Source organism: Rhinoderma darwinii, chromosome 4 (assembly GCF_050947455.1).
Source record: "Rhinoderma darwinii isolate aRhiDar2 chromosome 4, aRhiDar2.hap1, whole genome shotgun sequence".
NCBI lineage: Eukaryota > Metazoa > Chordata > Amphibia > Anura > Rhinodermatidae > Rhinoderma > Rhinoderma darwinii.
This window is the reverse complement of record NC_134690.1, coordinates 35,103,513-35,125,961: the sequence shown is the minus strand read 5'-3', so window position 1 is coordinate 35,125,961 and position 22,449 is coordinate 35,103,513. Positions and strand designations below refer to the sequence as shown.

The window sequence follows — 22,449 nt, the reverse complement described above, 5'->3', positions numbered from 1 at the left end:
TGACTGAATAATACCACCATTCAGTGACTGAATAATACCACCATACAGTGACTAAATAATACCTCCATACAGTGACTAAATAATACCTCCATACAGTGACTGAATAATACCACCGTACAGTGACTAAATAATACCACCATAGAGTGACTTAATAATACCACCATGCAGTGACTGAATAATACCACCATGTAGTGACTGAATAATACCACCATACACTGACTGAATAATACCACCATACAGTGACTGAATAATAGCTCCAAACAGTAAATGAATAATAACTCCATACAGTAAGTGAATAATACCACCATACAGTGACTGTATAGTAGCTCCATACAGTCAATGAATAATACCTCCATACAGTATTTGAATAATACCTCCATACAGTGACTGAATACCACCATTCACTGACTGAATAATACCACCATACAGTGACTAAATAATACCACCATACAGTGACTGAATAATACCACCATAGAGTGACTTAATAATACCACCATGCAGTGACTGAATAATACCACCATGTAGTGACTGAATAATACCACCATGCTGGATCTATTGCACTAAGAATACCAGTGGTGCCCTGCAGACGCCATTGACTTTTAATGGGTCAGCTGGGTTCCGCCGAAGTGTCCGTCATTTTGACAGGAAAAATATAATCCTTTTTGTTCTACAGACTTACGGTATTTCCTCAAGGGTAATCCAAAAAGGATCATCTCCATATCCTGATGGCCTGGAAGAGAAAATACAAATCCAGTTAGAATAACAAAACTGAAACCTACCAAAAAAATCATCTATCATATTTGGCAAGGATGTGGTGTCCGAGGCACAGTTAGCTCTGCCCACAGCCCGACCTGCAAGAAGCCTGTGAGGAAGGAGATGTGAGTGCTCAGTCTGTCTGTTGTTGGTGCCTCCATTTGTCTGTGAGTCTGAGTGTTTGTGTGTGTATAAATTCCAGTATGTGGGTATGTGTGTCTTTGTGTGTCTTTGTGTGTGTGTGTGGGTGTGTGTGTGTGTGTGTGTCTAAGTGCCTATATATGTATCTGTATAGTGGCGTAGCTATAGAGATCGCATCGGTCGCAGCTGCGACCGGGCCCCCAAGCCTGTGGAGCCCGCAGGGCCCTGTTGCCACCCAGTGCTGACCGCTCTTCCAACTGTATTTGCGTCCTCAGGACGCAAATACAGTTCAGTGCAATGCTGGAGTCCTGCTCCAGTATTCACTGTGCCGCGAGCGGCTCGGCGCAGGCAGGCGCGATGTAGTGAGTCACTCACAGCACAGACCGGAGGAGAAGGATTCTCCACCCATCGTGGGAATGGGGATAGGTAAGTAATTATGTTATTATTTTTCTATTAGGTATGTACATATGGGGGCATTATACTGGGTATGGGAGGGGGGCTCATATGGTAGCTGCTGAGGGGGCATCATACTATATGGGGGCATTATACTGTATGGAACAGCTATGGGGGCATTATAATCTATGGGGCAGCTATATGGGGCATTATACTGTATGGGGGCATTATACTGTATAGGACAGCTGAAAGGGCATTATACTGTATGGGGGGCATTATTCTGTATGGGACCTCTAAGGGGGCATTATAATGTATGGGGGGCATTATACTGTATAGGACAGCTAAAGGTGGCATTTTACTGTATGTGGGCATTATTTTGTATGTGGCAGCTATAGAGGGCATTATACTGTATGGGGAGAATTATACTGTGTGGGCAGCTATAGGATGCATTATACTGTATTGGGGCATTGTACTGTATAGGACAGCTAAGGAGGGCATTATACTGTGTGGGGCATTATACTGTATAGGACAGCTAAGGGGGCATTATACTGTATGGGGGCATTATACTGTATAGGACAGCTAAGGGGGGCATTATACTGTATGTGGCAGCTATGGAGGGCAATCTACTGTATGGGTAGCATTATACTATATGGGGCAGCTATAGGGGGGCATTATACTGTATGGGGGCATTATACTGTATGTGGCAGTAATGGAGGACATAATACTGTATGGGGGCATTATACTGTATAGGACAGCTAAGGGGGGAATTATACTGTATGGGGCATTATATTGTATGGGACAGCTATGGGGGGCATTATACTGTACTGTGCAGATATAGGGGGCATTATACTGTATAGGGCATTATACTGTATGTGGCAGCTATGTAGGGCACTATAGTGTATGGGGGAATTCTACTGAATGGGGCAGCTATAGTGGGCATTATACCGTATGGGGGCAATATACTGTACGGAGCAGCTATAGGGGGCATTATACTGTATGGGGGCATTATACTATATGTGGCAGCAATGGAGGGCATTATACTGTATGGGGGCATTATACCTTATAGGACAGCTAAGGGGGAATTTTACTATATGGAGGGCATTATACTGTATGGGATAGCTATTGGGGGCATTATACTGTATGGGGCAGCTATAAGGGGGCTTAAAATACTGTATGGGGGCAATATACTGTATGTGGCAGCTATGGTGGGCATTATACTGTATGGGGGCACTATACTGTATGGGGGCATTATACTGTATGGGACAGCTCTGAGGGCTTTATACTGTATGTGGCAGCAATGGGGGGCATGATACTGTAGGGGACAGCTATGGGGCATTATACTATAATGGACATTATAGTGCATGGGGCAGCTATGGGTGTCATTATACTGTATGGGGGCATTATACTGTATGTGGCGGCAATAGGGGGCATTATACTGTATAGGGCATTATATTGTATGGAGTGCATTATACTCTATGGGGGGCATTATATTGTATGGGGCAGCTATGGGTCACAATATACTGTGGGGGCAGCCATGGGGGGGGCATGATACTGTGGAGGCAGCTATGGGGAGCATTATACTGTGTGGTGGCATCTATGGGGCATTACACTGTGTGGGCAGCTATGGGGGTATTATACTGTGGGGTCAGCTATGGGAGGCATTATACTGTGGAGGCATTCATGGGGTCTGTCGTGCAAGGCGGCTGGGTAAGGTGTGCGCAGGGGTCTGGTGCTGTTAGGAAGGAGTAGGGGGTCCAAGCTGAATTTTTGCTCCAGGGCTCTTTAGCTACGCCCCTGTATCTGTAAGTGTATATATTTCTGTGTGTGCATCTACTACATTATCTGTGTTCAGAGTTATGACTGTGTGTTATCTGTGGTGTTACATAGGACTGCAGGTTATATCTACTACATTATCTGTACTTAAAGACTTATCACTGTGTGTTATCTGTGGTGTTACATAGGACTGCAGGTGACATCTACTACATTATCTGTACTAAGAGTTATCACAGTGTGTTATCTGTGGTGTTACATAGGACTGCAGGTGACACTACTACATTATCTGTACTCAGAAAGTTATCACTGTGTCTTATCTGTGGTGTTACATAGGACTGCAGGTGACATCTACTACATTATCTGTACTCAGAGAGTTATCAATGTGTCTTATCTGTGGTGTTACATAGGACTGCAGGTGACATCTACTACATTATCTGTACTCAGAGAGTTATCACTGTGTTATCTGTGGTGTTACATAGGACTGCATGTAACATCTACATTATCTGTACTCAGAGTTATCACTGGGTGTAGAGCTGGTAGATTTTTCCCAAAAAATAAAATCTAGATTTTTGTCAATCATTTTTGATTTGATTCAAGATTTTCTTATTTTTAGGAGTAATTAAGGAATTACTGTGCATGCAATTCCCATATCTCAAAAAAAATACCAGGACACAATTCTTTACATTAGAGTTATCCAATAATATATATTGATTATCAGGATTGTCCCTCAGCTGCTACGTGTGATCATGCTCACTTATAAAAGGCACAATGCTGATAATCATCATATATATATATATTTGGCTCAGAGAATAAGAAGAGCAACTATGAGTGCAGAGGAACGCCAGGAACAACGAGAAACCACTTCCCAAAACAAGGCGTTAAGAAGGCAAAACCCTGAAGTAAGACGACCCTGTAATGAAGAACGTCGTTCTCAAAGAGCACAATTATAAATACTTATCATTCCTTTTACTAGCAAACCCGTGTAACGAGCTTTCTATACGAGTATAATATGTCTCTCCTAGATAAACACACTTAAATAGTGGAATCTATATATATATATATTCCCATAGATGATACTGTATTATCGTCCTTTATGTAGACATATTAGCACTCACCCCGGGATTACTCATATATCATCTACATGGAAGATTCCTATATCCAACACTAGAGAAATAGGCTCATTATTCAATAAGATAATTACCAGAAATACACCTCCGTCTCCTCAACTTTCTTCCTCCAACTGTTTAAGAAATAAAAAAAAATACCAATATTACACATAATTGTTCTTGAAAGGAATATAAAATATACTATTGTTCTCTGTTATAATATACGAAACAGTCGATACAAGGAGGAGGAGTTTCTCATAGCAACCAATCAGATTGCAGCTTTTATATATGGTATATTTTCCCTGGGCTTTGATTGCCTGATGGGAAAACGTGACACACTGACTATGGAAACTTCACACTGGGCCGCAAGCAACTTGGATTGACGCCTCTCCACTCTTCCTCCAGACTCTGGGACCGTGATCTCCAAATGAAATGCAAAATTTACTTTCATCTGAAGACCGGACTTTGGACCACTGGGCAGCAGTGTTGGTCCACAGTGTTATATCAATTCCAGAGTCAGCGCAGCGTCTACCAGGACATTTTCGAGCACTTCATGCTTCCCTCTGCTGACAAGCTTTATGGAGATGCTGATTTCATTTTCCAGCAGGACTTGGCACCTGCCCACACTGCCAAAAGTACCAATACCTGGTGTTATAACCACAGTATCACTGCACTTGATTGGCCGGCAAACTGGCCTGACCTAAACCCCATAGAGAATCTACCGGGTATTGTCAAGAGGAAGATGAGAGACCCCAGACCCAACAATGCAGACGAGCTGAGGGCCACTATCAAAGCAACCTGGGCTTCCATAACACCTCAGCAGTGCCACAGGCTGATCACCTCCATGCCATGCCGCATTGATAACACCTCAGCAGTGCCACAGTCTGATCACCTCCATGCCATGCCGCATTGATAACACCTCAGCAGTGCCACAGGCTGATCACCTCCATGCCACGCCGCATTGATAACACCTCAGCAGTGCCACAGGCTGATCGCCTCCATGCCACGCCGCATTGACAACACCTCAGCAGTGCCACAGTCTGATCACCTCCATGCCACGCCGCATTGATAACACCTCAGCAGTGCCACAGGCTGATCGCCTCCATGCCACGCCGCTTTGACAACACCTCAGCAGTGCCACAGTCTGATCGCCTCCATGCCACACCGCATTGATAACAGCTCAGCAGTGCCACAGGCTGATCACCTCCATGCCACGCCTCATTGACAACACCTCAGCAGTGCCACAGTCTGATCACCTCCATGTCACGCCGCAATGATAACACCTCAGCAGTGCCACAGGCTGATCACCTCCATGCCACGCCGCATTGATAACACCTCAGCAGTGCCACAGTCTGATCACCTCCATGCCACGCCGCATTGATAACACCTCAGCAGTGCCACAGGCTGATCACCTCCATGCCACCCTGCATTGATAACACCTCAGCAGTGCCACAGTCTGATCACCTCCATGCCACGCTGCATTGATAACAGCTCAGCAGAGCCACAGGCTGATCACCTCCATGCCATGCCGCATTGATAACACCTCAGCAGTGCCACAGTCTGATCACCTCCATGTCACGCCGCATTGATAACAGCTCAGCAGTGCCACAGGCTGATCACCTCCATGCCATGCCGCATTGATAACACCTCAGCAGTGCCACAGTCTGATCACCTCCATGTCACGCCGCATTGATAACACCTCAGCAGTGCCACAGGCTGATCGCCTCCATGCCACGCCGCATTGACAACACCTCAGCAGTGCCACAGTCTGATCGCCTCCATGCCACGCCGCATTGATAACAGCTCAGCAGTGCCACAGGCTGATCACCTCCATGCCACGCCTCATTGACAACACCTCAGCAGTGCCACAGTCTGATCACCTCCATGTCACGCCGCATTGATAACACCTCAGCAGTGCCACAGGCTGATCACCTCCATGCCACGCCGCATTGATAACACCTCAGCAGTGCCACAGTCTGATCACCTCCATGCCACGCCGCATTGATAACACCTCAGCAGTGCCACAGTCTGATCACCTCCATGCCACGCCGCATTGATAACACCTCAGCAGTGCCACAGGCTGATCACCTCCATGCCACCCTGCATTGATAACACCTCAGCAGTGCCACAGTCTGATCACCTCCATGCCACGCTGCATTGATAACAGCTCAGCAGTGCCACAGGCTGATCACCTCCATGCCATGCCGCATTGATAACACCTCAGCAGTCCCACAGTCTGATCACCTCCATGTCACGCCGCATTGATAACAGCTCAGCAGTGCCACAGGCTGATCACCTCCATGCCATGCCGCATTGATAACACCTCAGCAGTGCCACAGTCTGATCACCTCCATGTCACGCCGCATTGATAACACCTCAGCAGTGCCACAGGCTGATCACCTCCATGCCACGCCGCATTGATAACACCTCAGCAGTGCCACAGTCTGATCACCTCCATGCCACGCTGCATTGATGCAGAAATTCATGCAAAAGGAGTCCCGACCAAGTATTGAGGGCATATCCTGTACATACTTTTCAGTAGGCCAACATTTCGGTATTAAAAATCATTTTTTAAATTGAACTTATATAATATTCTAATTTTCTGACCCACTGAATTTTGGGTTTTCATTAACTGTTGCCATAATCATCAACATTAAAAATAAAATGCTGGAAATAGATCACTCTGTGTGTAATGAATCTATATAATATATGAGTTTCACTTTTTGAATTAAATTACTGAAATAAATTAACTTTTTGATATTCTAATTCATTGAGAAGGACTAGTATATGGTACTTTAAATAGTGTCAGTAAAAAGTACAACTCCTCCCACAAAATATAAATACGCCCTCACACCACTCTATTGACGGAAAAATAAAAAAGTTATGGCTCTTGGAAGGCGGGGAGTGAAAAACTAAAATGAAAAAGCAAACAATGGCTCAGTCCTGAAAGGGTAAAAGGGGTTTCTCATGCCATGCTAATAGTCCTGGTTTTGACCCATTAACCGCTTCCCGACATTTGACGTATCCATACGCCAAAGTCGGGTAGGGGAAGTATGGAGCGGGCTCAGGGTAACTAGCACCATCGCGCTCGAGCGTGATCCCGCTAGTTTAACTGGTTAAATGCCGCGGTCAACAGAGACCGCAGCATTTAAATAATTAGAAAGAGGGGGGCGACCCCCTCTAACAGCTCATCACGCCCCCCGCAACGCAATTGTGGGGGGGTGATGGTTGCTACGGCTGCCTGGGGGCTTAATGAAGGCCCCCAGGTCCGCCATCTTTGTACACCTATTAAGCCCTGTCACAATCACGTTATACTGCAATACATTAGTATTGCAGTATATCGTGCAAGCGATCTAACGATCACTGGTTGAAGTCCGCTAGGGAGACTAATAAAAAAGTTTTTTTTTGTGTAAACAAAAATAAAAGTTTTAAAAGTTCAAAAAAACACCCTTTTCCCATTTTCCCCCTAGAGCATAGTAAAAAAATAAATAAATAACCATAATTGGTATTGCCGCGTCCGTAAAAGTCTGAACTATTACAATATATCATTATTTAACCCGCACAGTGAACGCCGTAAAAAAAACTAATTGTAAACGCCAGAATCTCTATTTTTTGGTCACCTAATCTCCCACAAAAAATTAAATAAAAAGTGATAAATGGTATTATTAAAACTACAGCTTATCCCGCAAAAAATATGCCCTCATACCACTTAATCGACGGAAAAATAAAAAAGTTATGGCTCTCGGAATTTGCTGACAGAAAATAAATTTTCTTTTTTACACTTCGGTTTCTACTTGTAAAAGTAGTAAAATATAGAAAAAACTATATATATTTGGTATCGCCGTAATCGTATCGACCCACAGAATAAAGTTAACGTGTTGTTTTAATTGCACAGTGATTTCCGTAAAAACGGCACGCAAAAAACCATGGAGGAATCGCTGTTTTTTTTCTTTTTCTACCCCACATATAATTTTTTCCCATTTCCTAGTACATTATATGGCAAAATAAATGGTGATACGAAAAACTACAACTTGTCCCGCAAAAATCAAGCCCTCATAGTACTATATTGATGGAAAAATAAAGACGTTATGGCTTTTGGAAGGTGGGGAGGAAAAAACGAAAATTAAAATCTGAAAAAGGGCTGCGGCGGGAAGGGGTTGAAGTAGGTTGGGCTTATATAGTATGGTATAAAAAATGAAAAACATTTTCAGGTAGTTTTTGGGGAATTACGATGGTAAATCATCCGTTGAGTTTAAATATTATTTGTGATTTGGAATGTAAATGTTGTTTTATACAACTCTGCCCATCACCAGGGATCCTACATTACATACATCTCATCCCGGTATTCTTCTTCATCCTTAGGCCCCATGCACACTAACGTAAAAACGCCCGTAATTACGGGCCATAATTACGGCACGTTTTTACGGGCCCATGGACTTCTATTGGCCACGGGTACCTCCCCGTATGCTTACGGGAAGGTGCCCGTGCCGTTGAAAAATATAGAGCATGTCCTATTTCAGGCCGTAATTACGGTACGGGCAGGCCCATAGAAGTCTATGGGGCTCCCGTAATTACGGGTGACTACGTGTGTGCACCCGTAATTACGGGAGCGTTGCTAGGCGACGTCCGTAAATAGTCACTGTCCAGGGTGCTGAAAGAGTTAAACGATCGGCAGTAACTGTTTCAGCACCCTGGACAGTGACTTCCGATCACAATATAGATCAACCTGTAAAAAAAAAAAAAGACGTGCATATTTACCCAGAACTCCCTGCTTCTTCCTCCAGTCCGGCCTCCTGGGATGACGTTTCAGCCCATGTGACCGCTGCAGCCAATCACAGGCTACAGCGGTCACATGGACTGCCGCATCATCCAGGGAGGTCGGACTGGATTTCAGGAGAGGGACGCGTCACCAAGACAATGGCCGGGTAAGTATGAATTTCTTTTACTTTTTCTGCGGAAAGGGCTGTCCCTTCTCTCTATCCTGCACTGATAGAGAGAAGGGGCTGCCGATTACTGCAGTGTAATTTTGCAGCGAAAACGTGCCCGTAAATACGGATGGAATACGGGTGACACCGGACTCGTATTTACGGGCACGGGTCCGTAAATACTGGTGCGATACGGGTCGAATACGTGTGACCAAGGACCCATATTTACGCCAGTATTTACGGGTGGACAAAAATACGGTCGTGTGCATGGGGCCAAAACATTTTCAGGTAGTTTTTGGGGAATTACGATGGTAAATCATCCGTTGAGTTTAAATATTATTTGTGATTTGGAATGTAAATGTTGATTTATATAACTCTGCCCATCACCAGGGATCCTACATTACATACATCTCATCCCAGTATTCTTCTTCATCCTTATTCTTTATCTTTTCCTCATTATTTCCCAACTCTGCATTCTCCTCCTCCTCAATCCTTGTCTCCTCCTCACTCTTCTCCTCTTCAATCTTTGTCTCCTCCTCATTCTCCTCTTCAATTTTTATCTTCTCCTCCTCAGTCTTTATCTCCTCGTCCTCCTTCACAATCTTCATCTCCTGATCCTTCTCCATCCTATTAGAGAATAAAAAAAGATAGTGAGAATCTAGGACATATTCTATAGACTTATTATTAAGGATCATTAATAACTACTGTGACCTTTTTTTGCCAATATTTTATACTAGAACCATCCCCACCCTGCACCTCAAAATGTACAACACCTATTCATTGTTACTGTTGTGGAAGTCAATGGCTCAAAATATATTAGACTGAAATTTAGACGAGAGTTCCAACAGACACTCACGCCAGGCACTTCATCCAGCATCCTAATCAGGAGATTTCATTTCGATATGAGTGAAGAAGAATAAATCACACAGACGCTGCTGATATGCTCAAAATACTCCTCTGAGGTTTATTGCCAAACTCAATTATAATATCATTCAAAAGGGGTGTAGGCTTGAGGTTAACCAATCAGAGGCAATGTAACAATAAGGGTATGTTCACACGGCAAATCAAAAAGGGCTGTAAAATATGGAGCTGTTATCAAGGGAAAATAGCCTCTGATTTTCAGCAGTTTTTTATGCATCATGCGTTTTTTGATGTATTTTTTTAAGGACATTTTTGGAGCTGTTTTTCTATTGAGTCAATAAAAAACGGCTCCAAATAAGGCTCAAGAAGTGACATGTACTTCTTTTTTACGAGGCATTTTTTTACGTGTCATTTTTAGAAACGGCGCGTAAAAACCGCCCCGTGGGAACGAAACACAGTTTTTCCCATTGAAATCAATGGCCAGATATTTTAAATTGTATCTTTAGCCATTTTTCGGGGCATTTACAGCCCAAAAAACTTCTGAAAATAAGCCGTGTGAACGTACCCTAACTCTTATTCAGCCAATAGCATACTATGAGAATATTTCAAATGCATTATTATAATTCTTCATTAAAATGCTGACATCAGAATTGCATCTGGAGGCAAGCATACAATAGAGTGGTGTTAGCTGCTCTTTCCCATAGAGGGAGTACATAAGATAAAGAGAAATAGTTGCACTTTATGTCCAGGCGTTCAGCCAGACAGCCATCTGAACATTTTGAAGGATATAAGAATAATACACAATAATAACATATTTTTGCAGACTCAAGCAGAACTATGTAGAGGAAAAGTGGAGAATAAATATCTTCGTAATTTGGCATGCTTGATAATTCATAATGTCATTTAATACAGAGAATATAAGCAAATTGACCAACCATCACATTACCAATACCCAACCTGTACCAGAACCCTCAGTACCCAGTCATCCATGCCCATCTTGTACCTGATACATGGATGTACATAGAAATATTCACACTCATATTGTGTTACCCATGACAGTATAATAATCCAGATACAGTAGCTCCATGTTAGGGCACATTCACACGTGGCTGAATTGCTGTTGAATTCCGCTGTGGACAGTCCGCAGTGGAATTCTGCAGCAGCCGTTTTTTACATTTCTTTCTATAAATTTTTAGGAAATTTAGTTCAGACGTTGCAGAAAATAACGGTGCGGAAATTAGCCTGCAGTGCAGAATTTTCCCTCCGCAGCATGCTCATTACATTGCGGAGAAGAAGCGGAATTTCACTGCGGATTTTAGCCTTTGCAATGCAAAAACTGAAATCTGTGTCAAGTCCGCTGTGATATCTGCAACGTCTGAATTACCTGTCAAATATGCAAATGTTGGTGCAGATTCGTTGCATGATTGCCCCAAATCTTCACCAACATTTGCAGCGGAAAAACTCTGCCACGTCTGAACATGGCCTTATAATGGTGTCATGTGCTATAATGTCCAGCACAAGAGTGTAACCCAACCCCAATAATATTCCTTATTCTAATAGTAGTCTTAATAAGTTTGCCTATGGTTGTGTCCTGTGTACTGACCCGGCACGTGTACTATCTCATATAACATGGATTCCCATTGAATGCTCAGAGTAAATGATGCATGGGGGTCATTGTAACTAATACCATGTCAGAGGGGCTTCATAGTGACAGGCACGGGCTGCAGGAGGCCGCTGTGCAATAACGTGCCCCTTATACACACCCCCTTATGTCTCTCTAACAATCCACCAGTAACTCTGAGCCATGAAACTCATCAGCACCGTCCCTTACATGTAATCTAACAGTAGGAAGCTGCTTTTTAGGTGACAGTAGGCCCCTTACCTACTGGACCCCTGTGCTACTGGGGTTTCCTACATATGACATTAGGCAGAATGCCATATTTTAATCCTTTACCGCATTGTAATAGCATTTCACATTTAGACGGTTATTCCTGCAAATGTCTCTACTATTACGGCACAGTGATGGTAATATACAGCCAACATCCCAATGCAATGGCCAAGATCAGAGATAACTCTGGTCTTGGACGTATAACCAATGCCAGCCCAACGGCACCCTCATGACGCGATCACAGTGTGACGGTGCGTTACCATGGCAGACAGTGGAATATTACATGGAGGAGATATAGGAAGAATAGAGGAGAGAAAGAGAAACAGTAGAAGAAAATAAAATACTCAACAGGAGCTGAACACAGAGCGGACTTACTTTACACCAACTACAACCCTCAATGGAGTGTCGGCTCAGCAGCTCCTTATATAATCTGAGTGATGTCATAATGTGCGGGGGCGGAGCCAACATTCACAACATTCCGTGACATCTTAAGCAGCAGCAAATATTATTTAAAGGGACAGGACCAGGCCGAGCAGCCAATCCAATTCTATATAGAAGAAATGTTCTTCACCTCGGCTCCCGAAACCTTGTAGATGAGGAGACAATGACATTATTTCTATACAATGTAATTGTGGGGTTATATATACTTATTATAACACAGATATATCCCCGACAATCCCTCATATATCCCAATAATACAGAAGCCATAAATAACATAGCACTGGATTGTATGTACAAGGGAGGGGGGATGATGTGTGGATGATGGGTGGATGATGGATGATATATGGATGATGGGTGGTTGGACTGATAATGGATGGACTGGTGGTGGATATATGGCCGGTATATAGGACAGTACATTATAAATAATACTACTATATAATACTTCAGTCATTTATGGACACGCTGCTATTCGCTGGATGAAGTGCGGGGACATTATATTATTTCCCATATAAATATGTATCCACTAGAGAAGTCTGGACGTGTCATTGTGTCGGGGGCGTCTTGGATTTCTCAATCGGAGCTGCGTCTTCTCAGCTCCTCCCATAATATGACATAAATTCACCTGATATAAGATATATAACTAAAGCCATAACGGTCTATATAAAAATGGCTGCCGGCACCAGACAGGGACAAGTCCCCCGAGGAGACAGTTATAGGGACTGGGATCACAGTATTGGTTCCATTCATTTCCAGATGTTTCTCTGTGATCATCTGTAGCTCCATAGTGTCCACCATTCACTACACAGACAAGTATAAAGATGTCTCTGTATATAATGGGGAATATGAGCAGTCCCTGCCTCTCCTCCATGACAGCAGTCTAACAGAAATAGTTGTGTCCATAGCAACCAATCACAGCTCAGCTTTAATTCTGTAACCTGCACTGGGAACATGAGACGTGGACTCCGATTGGTCGCTCTGGTGCTCATTTACTTTTTGTTCTTACTGGTTTTTAACAACTTTATTAATCATTCTTCTTTTCAAACAACTGACAATTCCGAAATATAACACAGAATCCCAGCACCTTATGTATCATCATCCCAGAATGTGCCGGAAAAAGGGGAGACCTCCAGGACTGCCAAAAGAGCTGCCAAGTCTCCGGGTGCCATGTCCTGTCTGCAGATAATCACATCTCCGGTTCATGAAGTTCTTCTCCCCTGTGCAGCGCCCCAGACAACGTCCTGATGGTGGCGCAGACGTCACAAGTTTGTCTACGGCGCTGTCCGGGAGTGAACGTACACGCCATCAGTGCCGATTTTGGAGAGACAATGCCATTAACTTGGCCACAAAAAACTCGCAGTTTATGCAAATTTTATCTTGCAGTATTTTTTATTTTTTTTTAAGAGTCTGAAATGTTTATTTCTATACTGTAAACAAGTGCCAGATTATCAGAATTTCTGGATTATTAGATGCCCTATTAAAGGAATTTTCCCATATTAAGATAAATACATGACTAGTATATACACCGTTACATTATTTTAATCCAACATTGTTACGACCGGAGGTCTCAGATTATCGATTATTGGATGAGAACAGCAAAGTATACTGTAGAAATTAAAAACTAAACTCAGAAATTCTGCAGGAAGACGACCGAAGATAAAACGTTATCACTTAGGCTAGGGCTTCACAACAACATGACGTAATACGTGAACTGCGGTGCAATTGGTCCCTAAGGGAACAAAAAAAAGTTACAAGGGACTATCACAAATTTTTTATGTAGTAATTGGTTCACCAGTTTTCAGCCCCCGCCCTTGTGAGATTTCAGATTACGTATTATGCCAATTTCTGGACTATTGGATTACAGATTAAGGGGGAGTTCACACTGAGTTATTTGACCCGGAAACTGTGCCGCAAAACACGCCAAAAAAGCCTCCCATTGACTTAAATGGGAGGCGAATGCTTTTTTTTTCCCGCAAGTGGAAAAACTGGCTCGTGGGTTTGAGGGACAGGCCCTATCTTCGTGCGTTTACACCTCTGACCTCCCATGGACATCAATGGGAGGCAGAGAAAGCGTATTTTGCAGCATTTTATGCCCACAGTGCTCAATGGCCGCGGGCGAAAAACACCACGAAAATCGGCGTACAGGCAGAGGAAAATCTGCTTCAAAACTCCAAACGGAATTTTGAGGCAGATTTTCCTCCTGCAAAAAAACTGTGTGACCCCAGCCTAAAAGGAATCCTACTGTATTAGTAAATAATAGGACAGCGCATGATCTTTACTTTTAACTCCTTCCCGCCATAGCAATTTTTCAATTTCATTTTTTCATCCCCACATTACAAAAACCATAACTTTTATTTTTCCGTCGATATAGCTGTATATAGGCTTGTTTTCTGCGGAACGAGTTGTAGATTCTCAGGGCACTATTTTTTGTGCCATATAATGTACTGGGAAAAAGTGATCCCATATTTGGGTTTTTTTGTTTTATGGCATTTACTGTGCAGTAAAAACGTCAGTTTAACCTTATTCTGCGGGTCAATACAATTACGGTGATACCAAAATAATTTTTTTTTGTTTTACTACTTTTACAAGGAAAATAAGGATTGCTAAAAATAAAATTTGTTTTGTCGCCATATTATAAGAGCCAGATTATTATTTTTTTTCTATTGGTTCCATTTTAAAAAAAAGGTATGAGACTTTATGATCACTTTTTACTTCATTTTTTGTGGGAGATGAAGTGACCCAAAAAAACAGCGATTGTCGGTGTAATTTGTTTTCCTTAGGTCATTCACTGCAAGGGTTAAATAACGTTATATTGTAATAATTCGGACGCAGCAATACCAGTTACGCTCTTTTTGTTTTTCTACATTGTGTTGGGGGAGAAATTTAATATGTAGCGCTCGAAAATGTCCTGGTAGACGCTGCGCTGAATTGATATAACACACTGGACCAACACTGCTGCTCAGTGTCCAAAGTCCTGTTTTCAGATGAAAGTAAATTTTGCATTTCATTTGGAGATCTCGGTCCCAGAGTCAGGAGGAAGAGGGGAGAGGCGTCAGTCCAAGTGTCTTGTGGTCCAGTGTGAAGTTTCCACAGTCAGTGATGGTTTGGGGGCCACGTCATCTGCTGGTGTTGGGCCACTGTGTTATATCAAGTCCAGAGTCAGCGCAGCGTCTACCAGGACATTTCCCAGCACTTCATGCTTCCCTCTGCTGACAAGCTTTATGGAGATGCGGATTTCATTTTCCAGCAGGACTTGGCACCTGCCCACACTGCCAAAAGTACCAATACCTGGTGTTATAACCGCAGTATCTCTGTGCCTGATTGCCCAGCAAACTGGCCTGGCCTAAACCCAATAGAGAACCTACCGTGTATTGTCAAGCGGAAGATGAGACACCAGACACAACAATGCCGACGAGCTGAAGATCACTATCAAAGCAACCTGGGCTTCCATAACAGCTCAGCAGTGCCACAGGCTGATCGCCCCCATGCCACGCCGCATTGATAACACCTCAGCAGTGCCACCGGCTGATCACCTCCATGCCACGCCGCATTGATAACACCTCAGCAGTGCCACAGGCTGATCGCCTCCATGCCACGCCGCATTGATAACACCTCAGCAGTGCCACAGTCTGATCGCCTCCATGCCACGCCGCATTGATAACACCTCAGCAGTGCCACAGGCTGATCGCCTCCATGCCACGCTGCATTAATACCACCTCAGCAGTGCCACAGGCTGATTGCCTCCATGCCACGCTGCATTAATACCACCTCAGCAGTGCCACATGCTGATCGCCTCCATGCCACGCCGCATTGATACCCCCTGAGGAAGCTAGAACAGCGAAACGCGCGTTGGGGTGTTATTTCTCTGTCACATGGACCACGTGGATCGCAGGCTCACTACACTAATGGGTAAGATCTGAGACACTTAACTTCTTCTGGTTGAGTCCAGATTGGAAGTGTCTTTCACCTTTGGGTACATTCAGGCCATATTCCTTCTGGAATATGCCTATTTAGATGCTTAACATATGCGGTACATGAGATTATGGTCATGTTACATATTGGACAGCAGTTGATATGGATTATGCACTATTACTATTTTTCTTGCTGATTTCATGATCTTGTATTTGTCACCTTAGTTTACCGCAGCTATGTCCCTGTGTTTAGGTGTATGTGCACACCATACCCTTTAATCTGGTGGTGCATTGGCACCATTCCTGCGATTCCATAGCAGTTTTGGAGTGGTCCATATATAACTTTCTTCTTTTTAGAAACCTCGCTTGTTTTTATTACGTATGTTATATGTTTATATATTTATTTCTAATAAAATTAACTTTTGACAATATATGTAGCCCTGTGACTCTTGGTTCTCAATTTCTTCAATTGATGCAGAAATTCATGCAAAAGGAGCCCCGACCAACTATTGAGTGCTTATACTGGACATAGAAAAATTGGTAGAGACCCTAGCAGCTGGCAGGGATAATTTTAATGAACGAACAAATAAATGTGCAAGGCACAAGAAAGTCCCAAGTTTCCCAACTGCTATAGAATTAATTAAAATATAACTTTTAATGTTTAAATTAGAAACAAATTGGAAACAAGTTGCAGTGCATAAGGTAAATGGTTGTACAATAGTTTGTGTCAATTAAAATTTTTCCTCAGAGCTGGTTAATCTAACGTTGGAGATCTGATGTATGTTAGGATCTCAGTGTGTCAGGCATGGACGGCAGCTGCAGACTGCTCGGGCAGCCTCTAGTATGACACAGTGATAGAGTTTATTTGTTAGACCAGCAATGATTTTAAAAAAGAAACGCTAGCCCCCCCGACATGTTTCACTGCTTCAGCAGCGTCTTCAGGGGATAATTTCAGGGCTATTACTCGCGCGTTTGATTTCCTCTTCCTTATATAGTGAGGAGACACCTCTTTCATGGTGTGTCATCACCCTGAAACAACCAATAGAGATTGTGAACCGGGACGAGCCTACTCTGTGTTTGACTGGCACAGAGATCGGCCTATCATATGTAGAGGCCGTTGTTCCGGACATGTGGAATACTTAGTGCATGCGCACTACAGTTGAATCAGGTAATAGAATCAGGTAATAGAAATTATGGCTTTCTGGAGATCGTTATTCACAGGGGACCTGGTGGTGATGCCCAAAACTGATACGATACATTGTATATGCAGGTGCATTCTATGTTGCCGGCGAAATCTTAGTTTTTTATCAAGCAATGGAATTGTCTGATAAAATAGGTCATTGGTTCCATGGATATATATATGTCTGTGATACAGACAGAGATGTCATTGTTTAGATCAGACTCTAAGTAGCGACGCTTGCGTGCCTTAGTTAGATCCGGACATAGAATTATGATGTTAAGGGGAACCACTATTATCACTAAAGATGCCGTAATAGACGAGAGAGAAAAAAGGAGTAAATGTGCTCTGTGTTTAGATGCACTGCATCCTATCAGCTGTGTCTACGTTTACTGGCATTCACTGTAGATCCTAGATTTAGAAGTAGTTACATCTAGATGTATATATATTTGTTGGGATGACAGTGAGATATGGCCTTTATTGAGACCACTGCTGTCATCAGAGAATACCGCAGCAGATAGATGCGCTGTATGTACAGTCGCATTACATATTGTCATCTAAATTTAGATTTGCCTGCTGTGATGTTGTTACTGTAAGTCACATCTATATTTACCCACATATGATTGAATTACTATGTGGCAGGTGTATTTTCTAAAGAGAGCCAGAATATGCGCCGTATGTGCCGGCGTGTGAGGTATTGACTACTATGTCATAGTTTCTCATCCTAATATAGTTGCACTGTTTGAGTAACTGTTTAGATGTATATATACATCCACAAACAGTAGTGGTAGTTGAAGTGTTGGCATCGGTGTCCGTGGTGATGACATGTATAGAGGGAGAGGAAAGATGTCCTATTTTAAATTGTACAACGGCGGTGCGTTGTGAGTCTGTTGTCAAAACTGCTTGTTGAGTATGCTGATATATATTGATAATTGTATGTTTTTTGTGTTTTTTTAGAAGTCCTGTATAGCATCCTTTTAGTTAATAGGTAATAGTTAGGGTAAATGTGTGTGGAATTGGTACTAGTGACTGTGGTAGTATAGGTAAGTGGATGTATGGAGAAATTGATAGGGGAAAGCTATGGAGAAAATTCTGAATAGGTTATGGATAAGCTACAGGAAAGCAGCAAATGTGAAACCCTCATTGAGACCATTGGGACTGAGAGAATTAAGTCTGTGTATCCAGCGTGCCTCTTCTTGTAAGAATTTTTTGTCTAGGTTTCCAGATCTTGGACCCAGTTTTACTTGTGCAATACCCCAGAATTTGAGAGTGTTACTATTTCCTTGATGGAAGTATCTAATGTGCCTCGAGAGGGGTGTATCTTCTTGTGTGTTTATTGTACTGATGTGCTTTGAGATCCTTCTTCTTAGTTGTTGGACGGTCTTGCCGATGTAGAGTTTTGGACATGGACAAATGGCGGCATATATAACACCGCTACTCTGGCAGTTTATAAATTGCCTTATAGTATATTGTTTATCGTCTACTGGGTTTTTGAAAATTTTGTTTTTTAACATGTAGGGGCAGAAGGAACATTTGCCACAGGGGTATGATCCTGTGGCAGGTGATGGAAGCCATGTTTGACGAGGAGTAGATATTGTTGTATAGTGGCTGTGCGTAAGATATTCTCGGAGGTTCTTGCCACGTCGATACGTTATACTTGGGCTATTAGAGATTACCTCAGATAGGTCGGGATCTGCCTGCAGAATGGGCCAGTGATTTCGCAATATATTCGATACAAGAGGTGAGCATGCATCAAAGTTTCCAATGCATCTGATCAAAGAGGGATGTTGGTCTTTGTTTTTGACTAGATGTTTATTTCCAAATAGGAGTTCGTCTCTCGAGACTGCTCTAGCTCTAGCGTATGCCCTATGTAAGGTCTTTTTGGGGTATCCTCGAGCCATACATTTTTGAAAGAGGGTATCACATTCTTTTTGAAAAGTTGGTTCGTCAGAGCAGTTTCGCCTTGCCCTAAGGTATTGTCCTATTGGTATCCCTTTTTTTAGGGCCGGTGGATGAAAGCTCCCCCAGTGAAGGAAGCTATTTGTGGCTGTTTCCTTACGATAAATGTCAGTATGGACACTCCCACCAGAGTCCAAGGAGATCTGAAGGTCCAAAAAATTAATTTGATTTGTGTGTACTTGGTGAGTGAAGTGCATTCCTATAGTGTTGTTATTGATAATGTCCATAAAATTAAGAAAAAGTGTCTTGTCACCATCCCAAAAAACTAGTATATCATCTATATACCTGCCCCAAAATAAAATGTGCCTCGTGTAGGAAAGTAAGTCTTCATTGAAAATTATTGTGTCTTCCCACCACCCCAGAAATAAGTTGGCGTATGTGGGTGCGCAGACTGTGCCCATGGCTGTTCCTTTTAGTTGGTGGTAAAATTTACCATTAAAGAGAAAATAATTGTGCGTGAGAAGAAATTGGAGAAGAGAAATAGTGAAGTTATTATGTGCGTGAAACTGTGTTCCTTTTGTGTTCAGAAAGTGCTGAACTGCTTTTAAACCAAGCTCGTGTGTTATATTAGTGTAGAGTGATTCTACATCTATCGTGGCTATTAGTGTAGTGGTGGAGACATTGATCTCTTGAATTCTGGTGAGAGTGTCTTTGGTGTCTCTAAGGAAGGATGGTAAGGCTCTGACGAAAGGAGATAGAATCTCATCAACGTATATACTAATTCCCTGAGTTAAATTGTCATTACCCGATACGATGGGTCTACCGGGGATAGGCCTGGTATTTTTATGGATCTTAGGTACTGCGTAGAACGTTGATAGTGTTGGTTTAGCATTAAACATAAATTTATATTCGTCCTGCGTAATTAGTTCTTTGGTCTTTGCCTCATTGAGGAGGAGATCCAGTTCCAAAAGAAAGGGTTCAGTGGGATTCCTCTCTAAGATTGTGTAAGTTGCTGTATCGTTTAGTAGTCTGTACACCATGGATGTGTAATCGTCTCTATTTTGGATGACAATATTACCGCCTTTATCAGATGATTTTAGTACGATTTCGTTGTTTTTGCATAATGTTTCTAAGGCGATCTGTTCCTTTTGATTTAGATTGTTCTTAGTTCCATGGTTGTGTATTTTAAGTTTTTTGAGTTCTGCACTAACCAGCCTAACAAAAATATCAATATGTGCAAACTGCGTGAAGGGAGGAGTCATGTGTGATTTTGGTCTTAATGATGAGAAGGGACCTGTGGCTGTATTAACTCTATATTCATTTTCTTTTTCTAGATCTTCCAGAGCCTGCAAAGTTCTCAGCTCAGTATAGTCAAGTTGGTGAGTATTGGTGTTAGTTTTAAAATGTTTGTGTAAAGCTAATTTTCTTGCAAAGAGATGGATATCTTTTGTCCAAGTAAACTCATCGAATGCAAAGGTGGGGGTATAAGATAATCCCTTACTTAGAAGTGTTTTTTGGTGTGGACTTAACTGGACAGATGATAGATTGCAGATTTGTAAGTCATCAGGAGTTTGGTTGCCTTCTTTGGTTATTTTGTTTGGTTCCATGGATTTTGATTTATTCCTAAAAAAGGAAACGCATTTGGGGGGCCTGTTAGAAATGAGCCCGTATTCGTTGCTGCGATAGTGCTTCTCCCTATGGCTTCCACATTGGTCGCTGTTGGGAATGGAGTTGTTGGTATATTTGATGTTGATGGCATGTTTGTTGTTTTGGATGTAGATGCAGAGCGTGTATAGGAGGACACTGAGAAGGGCATAGAGGTGATCGTTTGTTGTCCACCTTGGCCAGAGCATGTTGTGTTGCTTTTGTTTGGAATTGTGTATGTTCTCTTGGAAGGATTGTATTTATTAGTTTTGATTTTGCGTTTAGCTCCTAATCTATTATCGGCTGAGGGTTGTTTTGGTTCATCAGGACCAGAGATGTCTGATTCAGAGAAATCTTCAGGTCTATAGGTACGGTTCTGAGGAGGAGGATTGCGAGTGCGATAGGTGTATGCTTGGCCAGTATCGAAGTCTCTACGGTCCCTTATGTATTTGCGGTGTTTTCTTTCCTTGATTTCTTTTTGAAGATGTTCTATGTTTTTTTGTAGTCTGGTTTCGCAGTCCGCAAAATCTGGCTCAGTGTTGAATGTTTGTATATCACTGATTTCTTTTTCTAATTGTGCACTGATTTTGCCAAAATCTCTTTTTTCAAAGTCAAGCAGGTAGTGTAACATGCGTAGGGAACTTTCAGTCAGTAGCTGTTCCCAACCCTGAGTGAAAGTACTGTCGTTGCGGTATGAGTTAGGGGTAATGTTTATGCGTAGCCCTCTATAAACAATTTTCTGCTGTATGTAAGTTTCTAGACTGGTGATTTCCCAGCATGAGCGGACATATTGTTTGTAAGTTTTTTGTATATCCCTAAATGCTGTTTGTACGTCGCACTTGTGCAACGGTATGTTATCTGTGGAAAATACCAGTGCTGCCTCAGATGATAGATCGTCTGGATTGAGTTTCTTGGAGAGAAAACTCGCCATGCCCCTATGAGGTTTCTGAAATTTCCCTAGAGTTTCCCTGAAGATTGTTTGATTAGAATGGTACAGGTATAGTGGGGTCAAGGATAAAGGGTAATTAACCCAACATTGATTAGAAAAATTGGTAGAGACCCTAGCAGCTGGCAGGGATAATTTTAATGAACGAACAAATAAATGTGCAAGGCACAAGAAAGTCCCAAGTTTCCCAACTGCTATAGAATTAATTAAAATATAACTTTTAATGTTTAAATTAGAAACAAATTGGAAACAAGTTGCAGTGCATAAGGTAAATGGTTGTACAATAGTTTGTGTCAATTAAAATTTTTCCTCAGAGCTGGTTAATCTAACGTTGGAGATCTGATGTATGTTAGGATCTCAGTGTGTCAGGCATGGACGGCAGCTGCAGACTGCTCGGGCAGCCTCTAGTATGACACAGTGATAGAGTTTATTTGTTAGACCAGCAATGATTTTAAAAAAGAAACGCTAGCCCCCCCGACATGTTTCACTGCTTCAGCAGCGTCTTCAGGGGATAATTTCAGGGCTATTACTCGCGCGTTTGATTTCCTCTTCCTTATATAGTGAGAAGACACCTCTTTCATGGTGTGTCATCAC

At 42.5% G+C, this 22,449-nt stretch overlaps 1 protein-coding gene across 1 annotated transcript in view; it reads right to left on the bottom strand.

The window, feature by feature from the left end:
- The window catches only part of LOC142760393 (uncharacterized), a 145,185-nt gene that overhangs the window by 75,494 nt on the left and 47,242 nt on the right, over positions 1-22,449 (bottom strand). The window contains exon 7 of the mRNA XM_075863578.1: positions 9,500-9,718. Within this exon, the coding sequence (XP_075719693.1) occupies positions 9,500-9,718 (219 nt within the window). The remainder of the gene's footprint in view (positions 1-9,499; positions 9,719-22,449) is intronic.